Genomic DNA, 18480 nt, shown 5'->3' with positions numbered 1-18480 from the left:
TTCCGCAGGTAAAGTCTATATTTAGTGTGACTTCCAGTGTGTGACTGAGTGTCTGGATGTTGCCTTAAACAAGCCTGTGTTATATTACACACCTTCAAAATGTCCCAGAGCTTTTAACTGCCTTTTATCCTTTTCTCTGTCCAGACTATCTCAAATCGTCTGGACAGAGAAGTATCAGGCGCACTACTGTTAACCAGTGGTTGGCAGTAGTGCGCCTGATAAGTCAGGTCAAGGGTTTTCAAGTGCGCGCACGTTATGTTTATCTTTAATACTGTTTACATAGCCTATGTGCTGACCATTTATTGCACAATCAAGGCCAATAAAAAACACAAAAAAACAAAATTGAAAATCACAGCAAACAATATCTGGTATGGCCACCATTTGCCTGGACACAGGCTGTCTCATCGAGCATGTTGCATGTCTGTCTTGTTGCAGGATCCGGATTTCTGGGAAATCATTGCGGACCCAAGGTGAGGTGAAGTTGATTCTTAGATCATTTTGGCATAGCATCGTTCTTGAGGTCTGGTTATTCTTCACTTTTCGGGGCATTTCATGGACAATATCAGTCACAGAATTATAAGTACGGAACTGGCACTGACCACTGAGGAAAATCACCAATTTATTTTTCAGCCAATCACACGGCAGCATACCAAGGAGGACAAAACTGGTTCCAAGTCAGTGGCCATCAACATGCCTTGAACTGTTACAATAACGCAATGGTGACTTTATTACCAGAGCTCAAACTGGTTGCTGCAGAACGCCAATCTACAACTCTGCTCTTCTGCGTTATATGTTCTCATACTCATACCCCATCACACACACACACACACATACACACACACACACACACGGTTCCTTTTTCCGCCGCTGTACACCTGTCTTTCAATCTTCAATCTCTCATAGCACACATACACTCACTGCTCCACAATCAGCAAATATAGAACATTAACACAACACAACCAAGCTGCAGGTCTCTACAGTATTTATGAAAACATAACAACAAAAAATACGTGTAAAGTTGTCATTAATGCCAAGTCTGTATTACTAAATACACTGAGAAATGCACGTGTGCTCAATACTTAACATACTTTTTCCCGACTTGAATAAAAACAGGTACTTACGCAGCAAGAAAAACTTGGTCGCCCTCTCCATTCTTCTAAGACTGAATGGGTAATGGTCACGCTCACCAAGAACTCCTTTTTTATGGGGCGGGGTTACGTCCTGCGTCAGTGACGTGTTGATGCGGCTTCTTGTCTGCGTGGTGTCATAATCGGGTTATCCCCTAACCCTAACCCTTCCCCCAACACCAACCCCAAAACTAACACGCAGGATGTAACCCCCCTCCCAGGTGAAAAGCCCCGAAAAATAGTCCCGTCGCTCCATCACAACAAGGAAATAGCGGAGCTGCGTTTAAGTCTGTCGGAATGTCGGAGTACGTAAATAACTCCAGAGTTTTACAAGCTATAGGTTGAGAAGACTTCAGTATGAAGTAGAGCAGATATATTGTCTCACCCGACAAAGCTGCAATTATAAGACTCAAATCAATCAAAGTTAATCCATAAACTTTTGCAGGTTGTTAGAGGCTTCTCTGAGTCTTCCCAATGCACAGTACAGCGATACAATGCATACTTCAGTTTAGTTTCTGTTTACATTTCATCTGTTGTCAGTGCAAGGAAATTATGCTGTTACACTTAAGATAGTATAATGCTATTGTATATACAATTCGACCCCCAGATATTTGATGTTTTATTATTTTCATGTTGTTCACTGTAAGTCAGTCAGGATGAAGCATCTGCACAGTCGCATACCTTGTTTTACACAAAACATGTAATAGATAGCAATTTGTTGTTGTATGTTTTAATTGAGACTTTTCCAAGTGTATCACGAACAAGTAAACCAGTAAATTTAGGGAAGTCAGGAGTTTAACCACACACACCCACACAACCATCGCGTGCAACAGTACACTTACAGTGTCATACTGCAATGAATTGATCTAACAGAAGTGCATATATAGCATTCTATCATGACATCTTTCATGTTTTGGGTCTTTAAAATGATGAGGGTCTTAAATTAGGTAGTTTTACATAATATTAAACAGATCCAGGTGGTTTTTCTTGCATCAATCGTCTGTGGTGTATTGTCAGTAGATATGAATGGTTGATCAGCTCAGTCATCTGCATCAGCCTTATATAATTATCATTACTGCAATCTATGTGGACCTTAAACATTTGCATTGCAATTAAAACATTTTACAACATCATACCTTAACACAACCTTAAAATGTGTTTTAAATGTGTTCTAGTAGATATAAATCAACACTTACAGGGTGGGGAAGCAAAATTTACAATATTTTGAGGCAGGGATTGAAAGACAGTGTATGACCAATTAGTTTATTGAAAGTCATGAGAATTTATTTGCCACAAGAAAATTTACATAATAGAAAATGTTTTTATTCTATGTGTCCTTCTTTCTCAATAACTGCCTTCACACGCTTCCTGAAACTTGCGCAAGTGTTCCTCAAATATTCGGGTGACAACTTCTCCCATTCTTCTTTAATAGTATCTTCCAGACTTTCTCGTAATAGTTTTGCTCATAGTCATTCTCTTCTTTACATTATAAACAGTCTTTATGGACACTCCAACTATTTTTGAAATCTCCTTTGGTGTGACGAGTACATTCAGCAAATCACACACTCTTTGACGTTTGCTTTCCTGATTACTCATATGGACAAAAGTTTCTGAAAAGGTATGGATAATAGTGTTAGGTATGATTATGACATCAATATATATTTGGTTTCAAAACAATTGACGTAGTTCCAGCTGAGAAAAAAACAACTAAATGTTCATTGTAAATTTTGCTTCCCCACCCTGTATAAACCAGAAATTTCATTCTGTGGTTGTCACATACTTTTTATATTTATATTTATAACTTTTCTCTCCCAAGATGAAACTCCTTGACACATTTAGCATTTTCAGTCCAGTCAAGTAAAACGTTGTGCAGTTAAGCCATGTTTCAGTCTCTTCAGCTTTACCTGGACAAATCTCTTATCTCCAGTTTTCGAGTACAGTTATTCTCCTATCACTTATGTACACACAAGGACAAAGGAAAAAGTACTCTTGATCTGGCTTATCAAGAGTCTGGTCTTAACCAGCTCTAAATGTAAAGTGTCATGAGATAAGTTTTGTTATGATTTAGTGCTGTATAAATAAAATTTGATTTGATATGATATGATTTGATCTGTATAAGCATTCATTCGGACTCCAAACTGGATGATACTGTGTTTGTGAAACACCAGAATGAACCCTTAATGGTCCAATGGGCAGGATATGAATGACCAGCCTCTGCGTCTCAGGTATAATGAACCCTTATGTGGTGTTCATATTTTTGTTATTCAGCCAGTGTTTGTGGGTTTGGTGGACCCGCTGCATTTGTAGGTTCATCCCAATTACAAGCAATATAAAAAGCATATGTGTTATGTTTTTGCCTTTGCTTGATCACATTTATCAATTATAATGCTACTCGTTTTTTAGTTGGTTTTTTAGTAAAATGTAATGTAATCAAGTTATGAGAGGAAATAATTCAATTAAAGAATAATTACTCATCATTTTTCTTTTAATAAAAAATGAAAACGGGTTCCACAGACCCAAACATCATATAAGGGTTAATCTAAGAATCTCACATTGATGAAGTTCCTTTCCAATTAAATTATCTGTTTGCATGTGTCAATTTTCAATATGCATGTTAGATTTGACCATCTATTTAATAGCTGATAACAGTAGATAAAGTTGTTGTCAGTGGAGCTGTGAGGAGTCAACTGTCTCCTGCAGACAAAGACCTTGGCAAATACCTCTTTAATGCCACTTCATCTCTTCAGTTCAGAAGATTCACAGATGCTGGACCAGGTAGCTCATGACCTTCTGCCTGATGGAAAGCGCACCACAAATATTTGGAACCTTGGGATTGTGTGAAGTATAGCCTTTTAGGTGTTGTGTTATTAAGCCGACTTTGGTAGTTCCTGAGAGTAAACACAAATTCCTAATATTGATTTGGTTGGATTAGTGTCATTTTCAACCCACACATCTCAAACCTACTGTACCTCATATGCTGACTGTGGGATCCTGCCACATAGATCACCAGGTTCAGCAGCTCAGACATGACATCTTCACAAACACATAAGCTAAATTAGAATAAAAGGTTTAAAATACACTTGCATTTACACACACTACCTATAGTTTCATTGTGGTGGCTTGCCGGTCTATTTGTTTCAGCCATAGTCTCTTAACAAACCAAAAATATTGAGGAGTATGTGGAGTATCACTCTAAACCAAGTGACGATGTAAGGTCATTTGAGGACATGGAGGTGCTGCAAATGCTTCAAAAGAATGGTGATTGAAGTGAAATTAGACACACACAAACATTTGGCACCGTTCTATGTTCACACAGCTGGCGTAGCACACTTTGACTATCAGATACAGAATATATCACACTGAATAAGATTCTGAACTAACAACTCCTGAACCCAAAAGAGCTGCAGCTACAACAAAAAAATCAGCTCAACTCAATGTAACACGCTTATTATAAAGGCTTGTTAATGTTTGTTTTATAGTAACTTGTTAGTATCTTTTGATTTTACAATGAACTGGGCAGATCCTTCAGAGACACACCAGGTAGCACACTAACACTGATAACATTTGTCTTTTTACCAAGCAACTTATGACTTAGTGTGTGTTGTTCTATTTACATAAACTGGACTGTTCACGCTCTGACGCTGCACAGTTCTTGCTGTAACAATGTGAAGTAGAGATACCAGCTATCAGAGCAAACATCCATTTCCTGACTCCTCATGCACTGGAAAAAAAAAACTGAATGGAAGGAGTAGACTACCTCAGCACTTCAGTTAAAAAGGTCTAAACTTAGAACGCGTAGATGATAAAGGCATTGTAATCATTTTAAAAGAGGAGTAAGTCTCTGCTGCTTTTGTATTATTTTATATATTTATATGACCAGCTGCTTAGTGAATGCCTCAGGCACCAAAAGCCCAGTAAGGACGAGGAGCCTGAGGGACTATCATGGAAGAACAACCCCCTGCATGGCATGTACCACCGGCAAATTGAGGAAGCGGCTGATATCAAGAAAACATACCAGTGGCTGGAAAAGGCAGGACTGAAAGACAGCACAGAGACACTACTCACGGCTGCACAAGAACAGGCCCTGAACACCTGAGCAATAGAGGCCGGGGTCGACCACACCAGAGCCCTCATTAGCCCTTATCTAAAAAATACTGCCAGAGTAAGAGCCTTTCTCTCTCGAGCCAGTGCAGAGACTCTGATACATGCATTTGTCACAAGTCGCATTGGTTACTGTAATGCTCTCCTTTCTGGTCTTCCTAAGAAGACCATGGCACCGCTGCAGCTGCTCCAAAACTCAGCAGCCCGATGGCTGATGAGGACCAGAAAGAGAGAGTATATCACACCAGTGCTCAGGTCTCTGTACTGGCTCCCTGTGAGCCTCAGGATTGATTTTAAAGTGCTTTTATTGGTTTCTAGAACTCTTAATGGTCTTAGCCCTATTTATTTATCTGATTTGCTTTTAACATATGAGCCCTCTCAGACCCTCAGGTCCTCAGGCAGTAATCTTTTAACTGTTCCTAGAGTCCACTCCAAAACTCATGGTGAGGCCTCATTCAGCTTTTATGGCCCCAAACTATGGAACAGCCTACCTGAGGACCTGAGGTCCACTGCGAGTGTTATTATTTTTAAAAGTCTTTTTAGTTTATCTTTTAATTAAACTCTTACTTAAACATTGCTTTAACTTTGTTGCTTTGATTTTTAGTTGCAACTGCAGGACGGTGGGGGGTTTGATGTGAAGCACTTTGTGCTACATTTACCATGTATGAAAAGTGCTATACGAATAAAGTTTGATTGATTGATTGATTGATTGATTGATTGATGGAGACAAGACTCCAGGTGTAGGCTGTGTAGAAAAGCCCCTGAGACAGTCCAGTACATCCCAGCAGGATGCAAGATGCAAGGCATACATGGAACGGCATAACCAGGTAGTGGGCATGATGGACAGGAACATCTGTACCAAGTATGGACTGGAGGTCCCGGGGTCCAAATCTGAGACACCCCTGAAGGTAACAGAGAACAAACAGGCCAAGATCCTGTGGGACTTCCAGATCCAGACTGACCAGATGGTGATGGCCAATCAGCCTGACATAGTGGTTAGGGTTAGAGTTAGGGTTAGGGTTGGAGCAGCCACCTACTGGTGTATGAGTGTGTGAATGTGTGTGTGTGTGTGTGTGTGTGCGTGTGTGTGTGTGTGTGTGCGTGTGCGTGTGTGTGTGTGTGTGTGTGTGTGTGAACGGGTGAATGTGAGGCCTTGTAAAACGCTTTGGGCACCATGAAGGTGTATAAAATGCGCTATATAAGTTCAGTCCATTTACGATTTACCATTGGAAGACACAGTGGTAGTGATAGATAGATAGATAGATAGATAGATAGATAGATAGATAGATAGATAGATAGATAGATAGATAGATAGATAGATAGATAGATAGATAGATAGATAGATAGATAGATAGATAGATAGATAGATAGATAGATAGATAGATAGATAGATAGATAGATAGATAGATAGATAGATAGATAGATAGATAGATCTCACTGAAAAGTTACTCTTTAGGTGATTATGTCTTATTTTAGGTGTGATGAGATATTTTGAATAGAAATGAAAAATATACACTCGGTAAGATTTACATTTTTGCAGTGTCACCCCCTTTAATGAAAGTTGCTACAGTTCCCTTGATTTGTCTTAGATACTTCCTGCTCTGCTGTATTTCCATTCTGTTGGCTTCCTGTTGCTGAATGTGGTTAGACACTCATGACAACCCCCCCATGGGGGAATGTACAAGAATCACAACCCATGCATCTTATTGTTAATTTTATCATCTATATAGCCTTTATTACCTGTAAATATCCTTATATGTTGTTTATATTTCTTTTACCTTTTTATCTTTTATCTGTAATTTTGTAGTTTTTGTGTAGTTTAGTATTTTATCTTTGTAGTTATTGTCAATATTTTTCAATATATATTTTCAGTACAATTTGTGTGATATTTTATAGTCTTTTTCCACTTTAAGTGATTGCTGCAAAACAGAAACAGAGCTGTTAAACTGATTTTCTTTGTTCCGACATATTGCTGCATATAGTACTATGTGGGTTTTTTTTTAATGTCTGTAGAGTTGTTGGGCCTTGAAAAACATTCTGTTTTCAATGTAATAAATGAAATAGATCTGCCAAGTTGGAGACTGAATGACATTTTCCTGCATCTATGGTGTCCTGTGTTTTGGTAACCAGCTTTATCATCTACCTTATACCTATATCCAAATAACTGGTATAAAATGCATTTTGTCATCTTTTCATGGTCATCAGATATGACTCATTTGGACTTTCAGAGCCTCCGTAGTTACCATGGAAACACCATCATCTTCTGCAACATTGATTCACCAGTAAAACCCATGGAGTTGGATCAATGACAGTGGATGGAGACACTGGGTTTATGTTCAGTTAATAAATCTTTACTGAAAAAGTAACTTTTTCTTCAGTTTTCTATGTTTCTGATTTAATAACCTTCAACTTTAATCTGAGCTTTCATGGACATCTATATGATCAGTGAATTAAATATAGGAAAATACCTGATTTATACTGAAAAACTGCACAAAAAACAGGATAATATTATAATAAATGGTGATAAAACACTTAAGAAAAGTTAAATATAGAGAAAAAAATTTGGTGCCACAAATGTAGCACTGGGTCTTTATGGGTTAAATACATTAGGCAGTTAAATATAAGAACACAAACAACAGATAAAGATGAACCACAAGGCCCAAGCTGAGACAGAACTGTGATCCTACTGCACCACCCAGAGGTATGTTGGCACCAGTGTCTTTCATGCCAACTTGACCCATATTTCAGTTCAGAAGCATCATAGTGACACTAACCAGCAAGTGCACAACCTGATCTCTGTTGGAAAGCAAACACATGACTATTTCAAGGCCAAAAATACCCCAGGATCTCCTAAAATGGCAGAATCATTGAGCATATTTTGAAGTCTTCTCTGAGTTATGTGCATTATTTTTCTAATCTTTGAAGGAGCTAAACAATCAGGAAAAAGTATCTGATGCAAAATGGTTGTCCCATAGATAAGAAAAGAACTACCATGACAATGGAGCTGGGTCTGAAAGCAGCTCCAGGTTTTCCTTAGAAGACCTCATCGCAGCAGGTGCTTGTTTTGTAGCTATAGAATTATTAAAGACCACAGAAACAGGACGTGGATTGACTGAACTGACATGTTCATGGTGAGTCTATCATCACTGCTGATGGACATCTGGGATGTTTATATGTGTCAGTGACCCACTTTGTTAAGGAGATTGTACAAAGTGACCATAAATGTCAGAAAGTAGCTTGAATAGAGGAATTAACAGATTTATTTGTTGATCATTATGTTTTATTGAGTATGGATGGCTTCTATGGTATGGTGCACCAAATGATGGTATAAAGTTAGAGTACTCCTGTAATTCTGTATCCTGAAGGTGCTACTGCTCTCCACTGCGCTGATGGCATTTTAACCCTTTAAGTGCCAATGCACCAATACTGGGAGAAGCAGTATAACCGAATGAAACTGATCATACACTACCAGTCAAATGGTTGGACTCACCTATTCATTTAAATGGCATGAGATGGACCACAGATGGCCAACATCACTGGAAACTCCTTCAAGACTTTTGGAAAACATTTCAGGTGACTACCTCATGAAGCTCATCAAGAGAATGCCAAGAATGTGCAAAGCAGTAATAAAAGCAAAAAGTGGCTATTTTAAAGAATCTAAAATATAAAACATGCTTTGAGTTATGTCACACTTTTTTTTAACTACATACATTAACTTCCATAAGTGTTCATTCATAGTGTTGATGCCTTCAGTGAGAATCTACAATGTAAATAGTCATGAAAATAAAGAAAAACCAGGTGAGTCCAAACTTTTGACTGGTAGTGTAGCTCCAGATAGAGTTGCCAAATCTTGTTACCGCCTCCCATCAATAAATAGTGGACATGTGCCCTGTCAATCCTAACTCCATTTCAGGGAATGTTTTCTAAGCAAAGCAAAGAAGAAAATGGAGTTTGAAAGGTGTGGTCCCGAGCTGGTTTAATGAGTATAGCCTCGAAATCTTGATCTCAAAATGTAATTTTTTTTTAAATAGTACAACTCATCAAACTTGAGAAGGAAGGTTAGATTTTCAATTGCGGGTTCTAGTAATGTTTTCAACAAAACCTGGCAGCCCTTCATAGAGTATTTAGACTGAATTACTATTTACCAAGAGGGTGTAGATGCACCCCCACCCCCACCTCGACCCCGTCCTCTAGTTTGGTTTAATCATCTAATTACATTTATTTCATTGTAAATCCAGCAGTGGTCATGTTTTGGTTTTTTTTGTTCTGTTTTTTATATGTATATTTCTTTGTGTTTTATTTAGCTTTTTCTCTTAATAGTGGGTGGGAAGGGATTAATTATGGTGCATTTATAGAAGGTGTTCTGGCTTATATTAAAACTGTTGTTCTCAAGATACATTGTATAAGACAACTTTCTATTACCTTTCAACTAGAACACCTGGAAACATTGTACATGTCAGATATTGCTATGTGTGTATGAAAAATCCAATAAAAAGATTTATATATATGTGAAAAAAAAAAATAGTACAACTCAGTGATGTACTAATAATTAACTCAGCAGGAGTAAAATCAGCATTTATCATGTCAGAAAACAAAAAAACAGTCAGTAGTCCTTAAGATGAGGAAACATCTGTGAACATTAATTTTGTGTGTTCTTTAGATTTTTGGATTATTCAAGGCTTTTTAGCTGTTCTTCCACAAAACTGCTCCCTCTAATTCTTAATTTTGAAATGCACTTATTTGCTCATGAAGCAACAAATACAGGGCATCATTTTCTTGAGTCCTGCACTTAGCATAATGACTCGGGCAATATGTACAAATATTCAAAGTGACACAATGAGGCAGCTTAAAAAATATCACACATACACAGTTTTACTTTTCTTTCAAGTTTATGTAAATTAATGAATTAAATTAAATTCATACATAAACAATTTGTCAAAAGTTACACTGGGAACCATCCCTGGAAAAATAACTTGCAAATTAAATGCAATAGTATAATTTAACATACAGTGGTACAATGCCCATACATGTCAAATGTACTCCGTCCCTTTGGCTTTATGGTTTGTGGTTAATTGTTAATCATAGTGGCGTAATGAAGCTTTTTGACTAAATAAAGAAAAAAGACAGTCTCATCCGAGTGCCATAGAAAGTCATTAGAATGGTTTAAAATGTATTGCTACTTTCCAGCATACAAGGATGTAAGAAAAACCCATTGCATGACGTGAACAGGATTGAGGCACAAGGCTCTGTCCATCTCTGTCATAAAAGCCTAGATAGTCCACTGTGATTTAAAGTTTTAAAACAGTAAAACATGTACAAATCCACGGGGAAGAATAAATAGAGGTGGCTCTATACAAGCTGCAATGACTTTGATGCTTGCTGACATTATATTCCCTTACATGAAAAATGTGCTTTTAAAGATGGATGAATGCTGAGTGCAAAAATAGATTTTTGCATTAGAAAAAAAAATAGGATTGTCATTTTGTTCTCATCTATTTCTCCCACACAGTCTTTGACCCACACATACACATTTTTAAAGCTTTTGAGGCTTAACAAAAGGCTGAAGCCTTAAACCACACACAGTAGGTAGTAACTATTATTCTATTTCATAGTAGAACTGGGGCATCGGTGGCCATCACCAGTAAACTTTCCCTCTAATCCAGTTACATCTCTCAACCTCTAAGTAAATAAACAATGCGACAGCACCTTTTTGACCTTTTACTTAATTAATGAACTGCTTCAAACTAAAAAAAAAATCATATTTCTCATGTCTCAGTTTATACATTTATATTCTGTACATACAAACGCATACTTTCTTTAACATAATGCACACAGCACATACCACAAACACATTACATACAGTGAATGGGTAACCAGACATATAAAACTAAGTAATACACTGACAAACATTAAATGACTGCATGTATCTTGTAGAAAAGAGATAAATTGGTTTGTATTGTATTGCTTTGGCCTGTTCTGTCAGCAGCCTGCTCATGCTGCCCTGCTCTCATTGTGTGACTGCATCTGAGAGCCACTAGGTGGCACCGCTGAGAAGACATGGCAGCAGGGAGGAAATCCTTACTGATGTCACAATGTCCGTTTCCTCATTTGTCCAGGATTCAACGATGTTTTAGTCACTATTCCACCTGATCTTCCACCGTTTTCTATCTTATCAGCAGAAGCTTCACATTAGAACCCCACAGAGTCTTTTTGTGCAGTGAAGTCTGTGTCCTCTTGGTCCCATTTGCCTGGGGACAGGCACTCTTCAGTGTTGAAGTCCTGAGGGTTTACCCCAATGTCCAGGACCTGGGGGTTAGTGCGAGACTCAGCGAGTCTGGGGGAAAAGAGTACAAGAAATGTTTTATTGGCAACTGCTATGATGAAAACCTGGGCATGAATAAAGATTATCATCATCACTACAAAAGTAGGGACAACTAACATGAGCAATGCATGAGGGGATACTAAGTTGTAATAATGAAGATTCACAAAATAAACCAAACCACACACAACCAATGGTGGTACTGGAATGGTTTCTTTTATGACTGGACCATGAGAGCCTAACATGATCTGATAGGAATACAAGAGACCCACATAAACATGAACATGTTAGAGACCTACATGTACACACAGCGTTGTGGCTCAACACAATATCGTATTGAATGACAGAGCATTAAAGGAGTACACAGCTGATGAATGTGACGCAGAGAAACACAAGATGAGGACATGGACAGTGAAGGACTACATCATGTTCTGTAGCAAAGAAAGGATTCTTATGTTTAATCAAATGGTGAAAAGAAAATGAGGAGGATCCCCTTATAGTGTATCTCTATGTCAATAAAGTTAAGAAAATACTTAATGGTACTAATATGGCCTCCAAAGACAACTAGATGAGATTTAATTCATTTGGGTGGACACTGATATTGAGACGGATGAGCAGAATTGTGGAAATAACTATAGGAGAATGAAGTGAAAGTCAATATATCCAGCGAATGATGTTACCTGAGTAGGATTCAAAGCTATCCAGACTGCGGCTGAGGGTGTAAAGGAAACACCACAAGTCAGGTAACAGTTACAAACTGCCTTATAGTAAAGTGAATGACCACGTGTCTGTTTTTTATATCTAGGGATGCCTCATACAACGGCTGTAACTGGTAGATATACACAATTAGTGCAAAATTATATCAAATCAGTAGGGCAGAAAACATGATCTTAAGCGTCAAAGTGACTCAACAGGTGCCTCACAAGCTTTTCTATCACTAATCAGCAAACTGCAACCAGAAGATGGCAGTGTCGTCTCTCACATCTCAACACAAGATAGCCAACACTTAACGCGTGAACCAACCTGGTGAGAAGGAACAAATCAAGCTCTCTTTACTGCTCTCTTCTAAGAGAGCTGTAAAGTCATGCAAAAAAAAAAAATAAAAAGGAATCAAACTAAGAGACACTTTGATCCTCAGAGAACCCCAGATTGCTGGGAAAGGAATAGATGTTTTTATGATTCCCATAAGTTGCTGTTTAATACATGATCTTCAGCATGTTGAAAGGGCTGTGTGCCTCTGAACTGTTTGCACACTGGGTACTTTGATCAGTCAGGAAAGCATGTTCTGTCACCGTTTTGCACTTTTACTGAACTGTGAGAAGCAAGAACTTGCAAAAAAAGAAATCTTAAAGCAGTTATATACACCCTATCTGTTTCTCAAATTCACATCTAAGACACTTAATCTCCACTGTTTATAGCCTTATGTGAAATAAAGATGTGGAGACTACGTAGAAAGAGCAATAATGGAAAGGCACATCTATCTTGCTCTTCTCTGAACCATTCATTAATCTGGAGCTTATATCAAACTGCACAAGCACGTGTGCCATCAGGTAATGTAAAGATAATACATGCACCATCTTTTATCAGTGTCATTAAGTCATCTTGGCTCTTTCTGATCCTGATAATATACTGTGTAAACATCTGCTTTGGATTGATGAAGATGTCAGCCTGGCCCTGCAAAAATCTGGATCTAGATACACTGCTGTTTATAGTGGGAGCATCCTTATTAATCACAGAGAGGGAGATTAACAGCTATGGGGTGTAATTATAGTGTGTGCAGACAAATAATCATCTGATAAAGGGGCTGAAATGGCCTCTTAGGGCTTGATTACAGAGACTGTGGAGCCCATTCTCCCTCCATTAAATGAAAGTGAGCGCATTAGAAGGCCACAGTCAAATTAGCAGAGGGAATGAAAAGCTGTAGTGAAAGACTGAATGAGTCTTTATGGGGGTCTAAAACAAATCGTGGTAAACAGTTAGATAGCGACAGACCACCGTGTCTTATCTACGTGTGCCACTGATGCAGACTAAATTGAAACATTAATCATAGTGGACTCCAGCTCTGGTCTGAATGGCTCGTGGACGTCGTGGATAGAAAGTGAGGAATTCCAGTCATTGTGGACAATACACTTTCCTGTCAAAGCTAAACCAGAAAAAAAGTATAATGCCTTAAATAGTTGTCTCTTGGTTTAAGACATGAGTATATGCTGCGATGATTTGTTTTTCAGTATGCATGTGTGAGTGTGAGAGCTCATGAAATCAGTGTGTGGGCCTGAGAGGTTGAGAGTAAACTGAGCCTACAAAAGCAGCATGACTCAGGCTGGGTGTCGGCTGTGTCAGGGCCTGTAAAAGGAGCCCGTCTCCTGTCCGTGGGAGTGCACCAGGCTGAATCAAGCAGAGGGAGCAGTGGTGTTTAGTATAAGAGACTGAGGGCAGCCCAAACCACAGGTGGCTATTTTCAGTCCGACGCTGTGTGTGGCTGTGGCCCAGAGCCTGTTCTTTAGGGAAACACCAGCCCCACACTTATTCTCACCTTGAGAAAGCTTCGTCCAGACCATCCTCCAGCTCCTGCCAGACAAAACATACATTCAAAGGGTAAAGTTTGTCTTGGGTAAACAAAGGTAAACAGTGCTCATTCATGAAAATATTTGCATGTACAGCCAACTCTTTGCTATGACATGTGTCATTCAGTAAAAGTACATAGAGTGTTAGCATTATGAGATGTAAGTACACACATTAGCAAACTTTTCTTGAGCCTGACATGGTCATGGGAGGTTAGTCTAGGCTACTTGCAGCCCCACACCCTCTCCAACTATGTGACCGTTAGATAAGGCCAGCTCTGTTCAATGGGGTATTGTCTAGCTAAGCATAGCAGCTGTACGGCTCTCGAATCCACTCCTTTGAATATAGCAGGTACAGTACATCACCGGGCGCTATGGCCAATTATTCACTGCTTTCCCTTTCCCCAGCAGCGCAGCATTCTTCTGGTTTCCATCTTATCGAGCCCTCGCAGACTGAAACTTAGTGACCAGCCTGACTCTCCTCTTACCCATACAGTATTGTTGTTCTCTGTTGCGTGATTATGCACCATAAAGGGATCCGATTCAGTCTGTTTTGTTCCTGAGTGGACCAGCGCCACATTGGCCCCCTCTGCCAAATCAAGAAGTTTCCCCGTAGCCACTTCTGTAACACAAAACAAACACAAGCATGAATATTTACATACAACTTTTTTACAACTATCATTAACCTAAATTGCTATGTAATTAGAGGACTATATTAACTGTAACAGCGCAGAGTGTAATTATAAAGATGGATTGTCTGCATGTAACCGTTTGACTGATCCTGTGATTATCAAACTCGTGCAACAGTAAATGGCAGCATGCATGCACAACCACTGTGATTCCACTTGTCCTAGGCTGTATCTCATCAATGTGTCCATCTGTGGATTGTCACCTTGTGATAAGTGAGTGTGGAATAACCTCCTGACACCACTGATCTGTAATGGGATTGGTCTATAATGGCCTTCACCGATGATTAATGTGTGTCAATAGTGTGTCAACTCCAATTTTGCTTCAATATTTAAACTCATGATATCTATTGAAGTAACAGTAAAAAGCGATGCTACAGCAGCTAGATGTGTGAATCTTCATGACCCTCACAATTCACTGAAGATTAATTTGTCCATGTTCGTAATCTATATCATAATACTGGAAGGTCTCAGAGCATCGTGTCTGTGTGCACGCGTGTGTATCTGCACAGTTTTGAGAAACTGAGACATTTTTAACTGGCCAATTCGGTACCTACAGTGGAGGAATAGTCCCATCTCCACATTAAATATCTCTGCATGTTGATAGGACAAATATTTTGGGAGATATTAGTCATTTTGGAATACAATAGCCTTACAATCACATTGTATTGCCCATGACGGTTGATGGGAAGTGAGTACCACCTTGACGGGAAATGAAGTTAAAAACACCAACAATGCATTTACTAACTTCAGTCCCTTGATATCAGTATTAATATGATCCATGGTTCACCACGGGTCAATGCTCTAGTGTACAATAATTCTAGATGCATTTCAAGGTATGGCATCCTAAATTTTCTGTTTCACTGCACATTGTTGCTTTTCATCAAATTATCTCAAGAACTTAGGCAACTCTGAAGATGGTTTAATATAAACAGTTGCACCTTTTCAACATACAAATACATAAGTATACTGATAGCAAACAGTTCATGAGAAGAGAAAAAATATTTGATTCCATCATCATGGTCATGGGTAGATTATGATGCCCAGATCATGATGCATCTTTGGAGAATTCCCACACAACCATACAGTTTTCTTGTAGTACCTCAAGAGACAGAAATGCATATAGCGAACTATTAACTGACTGGACACGCAACAATAGCCTCATTCAGCAAGCTGAAAGGCAGTGAAAATATTCTCTTGACGGTATCGGGGGACATCTATAGATAAGCAGGGGGTCAATGCACATTTGAAGTCAGTGCCTCCAAGATACCAGCTTGCATGTTTGCATAAACAAAGAGTCAGGCTAATGCAGGGAGAAGGGGCATTTATATCTGCAGCCACTCTCAGAGGCCTGGCATGGGAAGAGAGGTGAAAGTATCATGTCTCGTGAATAAAGCTGACTCATCTCTGACAGTACCGCTAATCCTGAGAGCCCCTCTGACTCAGTATCATGCCATTTGATCATCTGCAGTGAAGGGTACATAAATGTAACCTTGTGATAGCTCTATAGTTGTACTCTACCCAATCACTGATTTACAGTTGGTGATGAAAACCTCTGCCGAGAGGGAATACTCAGCCTATTCAGAAAAGCATTCAGTAGCTTTTACCATGTATTACTCTGCTGTAGAATTATGGAAATTTACATTAGAGAAGTCTGGAAGCTATGAATGGCAAACCAAATGGGTAGCGGGATAGAGTTAGCTTAAATGCACACCAAGCCTCTGTGTTACCAAAATCTGTTTCCAATGCCCAGTTTGTCAAGTCTTCTCACTAGGGATCATCCTTAAAGCCATGTTGGTCATAAAATGCTATACACGTAGGGCAACAAGCCACAAATAAAGTGCCAGAGCTGATTTATAGAGATTCTGCTCTGACAGGATGCCAGAGAGTAAGCTCAGTACAAAGCTGATGTTTTCAGAGTTGTGTCTTTCTCAAACAGAAGCCTCCATTAGCATGAGGATCAGGGAAAACTCCGCAACACTGACCATCAGCATGTAAAACACTGACAGGAAAAAGGCACACACAAACACAGACAAACAGAAGAAAGGGGTTATGGGGAATTATTGTGCAGTCATTGTGCCCCAGGCGAAGGACATTTCTCATTTAATTTAATCTCAAGCATTGCCATAAGGTTTTCTGGCTCAGTGGACGTCAACAACATGTTTAGAGGGCATGAGTCCCATCTTAAGTCCTGGAATCATAGTAAATACAATGAACAACGGGGTCACAAAAGATATAGACCTTTTCCATGCTTTTTATACACATTGGGACATTCATTCACAGGGTTTGTTCTCATACACGGTTTTTACATTACCATCAAATGTCAAGGCTCCACAGCAAGAGTGCAGCATCATCATTACCATTAGCATCAGAATCACCTAAAAATGTCATTTGTGGTTTATTCTTAGGTTGCCAAATTGCTCGTAGTGACAAAGAATAAGCAAACAAATGTATATCATTGTCAGCTGACCAGCAGACTCGATATAGGGCAACCTTTGAAAAGCAACTGGATACTCGTTGCTCCCTGAGGCTACAATTGCTGAGAGAGGAGACAAGTGACAAGTAAGGGACGGAGACAGGATGATAGCTGACATGACTCACCTCCTCCCTTCAGACTGGCCAGGCTGGCTGAGCTCTCCGACTGGGAGTTACTGGCTCCTTCTCCGTCTGAACCTAACTTGACTCGCTTTTCTTTCTCTGTGTTGAGAATGACAGAGGGCAAAGACCAAAAAAAAAACAAAAAAACAGAGCAGTCAGCAAAGACCAGCAAGCTATGATTCAGAAACGTGTACCCACCAGGTTAGTGCCCTTGCAGTGAGATGAAGTCAAGTGTTTATTTTTCTAGGTGCTGTAAATACAGGTCTTAAATGTTTCACTATCCAAGCGCATAATGTGTGCAAACAAATTAGTGGCAGTAAATTGGCAGATAAGGTTAGGACCATTACTCAAGCCATCTGGCAGCCGAACACCCACAGGGCCTGGGCTTTAAGGATAGTAACACACTTCACACATCAGTAAGTACAAAAACTGCAGCATTTAAAGAGTAGGCATGGCATCTGGGTCAGATGGATAATAGGCTCTGCTTGCTCCACACATTCTCACCTACTAAGAAAAAGGTGTACCTCACAGAACAGGTAACTGAAAAAGATTTTATGTTCCCAGCACAATTTTGCATAATGGAAGTTTAAGAGAGTAGTTACAGACTTCTCCCATACATACAGTCACCCTTCTCTGCCTAAAATATCATTTCCCCTGACATGAACTTAAGGCACAACTGAAACAAATCCTTAACTCTCCATGCATGAAGACACCAGACATTCTGGGCAAATGTGAAGATTCCCTGAGGGAGCCAAGGGGCTGACCGACTGAAACTCAGACTTTTAATAATGTGGCTAGAGATTAAACATCTATTTCTGCCTACCTGTAAAGACAATTTCATAACTGTCTTTGGTGTGTAAAGAAACTCGACAAAATGAAAATAACATCCTCTTTCCCCCGGGTATGGGTAGCTTAGTGATGCCAGTGTTACAAACATTTCCCCCAGGCACCTGTTTCTCCCCACCGCCTTCATTTGCAGTCTGCTGTTCTGTTAACTCCAGCTAAACATGGAACTAACTTAAAGAAAAAGCCCATTTCAAAGCCAGCTGTGCTGTTTAGAGTGAATAATCTGGAAATGCAGACCGCTT

At 39.3% G+C, this 18480-nt stretch overlaps 1 protein-coding gene across 4 annotated transcripts in view; it reads right to left on the bottom strand.

The window, feature by feature from the left end:
- Positions 1–10098: 10098 nt before the first annotated feature.
- The window catches only part of ldlrap1b (low density lipoprotein receptor adaptor protein 1b), a 29435-nt gene continuing 21053 nt past the window's right edge, over positions 10099–18480 (bottom strand). Inside the window, exons 6-10 of one of the 4 annotated variants that reach the window (XM_030126637.1) lie at positions 17396–17491; positions 14597–14730; positions 14081–14115; positions 12228–12259; positions 10099–11562 (exon numbers count right to left, since the gene is read on the bottom strand). In XM_030126637.1, the coding sequence (XP_029982497.1) occupies positions 11516–11562; positions 12228–12259; positions 14081–14115; positions 14597–14730; positions 17396–17491 (344 nt within the window). In that variant the 3' untranslated portion in view covers positions 10099–11515. The remainder of the gene's footprint in view (positions 11563–12227; positions 12260–14080; positions 14116–14596; positions 14731–17395; positions 17492–18480) is intronic. The other 3 variants (XM_030126638.1, XM_030126636.1, XM_030126635.1) reach the window with 3 other exon arrangements.

The sequence above is a fragment of the Sphaeramia orbicularis genome, chromosome 22, assembly GCF_902148855.1.
Source record: "Sphaeramia orbicularis chromosome 22, fSphaOr1.1, whole genome shotgun sequence".
NCBI classification, from domain to species: Eukaryota; Metazoa; Chordata; class Actinopteri; order Kurtiformes; family Apogonidae; genus Sphaeramia; species Sphaeramia orbicularis.
This window is presented reverse-complemented; position numbering and strand designations above follow the sequence as displayed.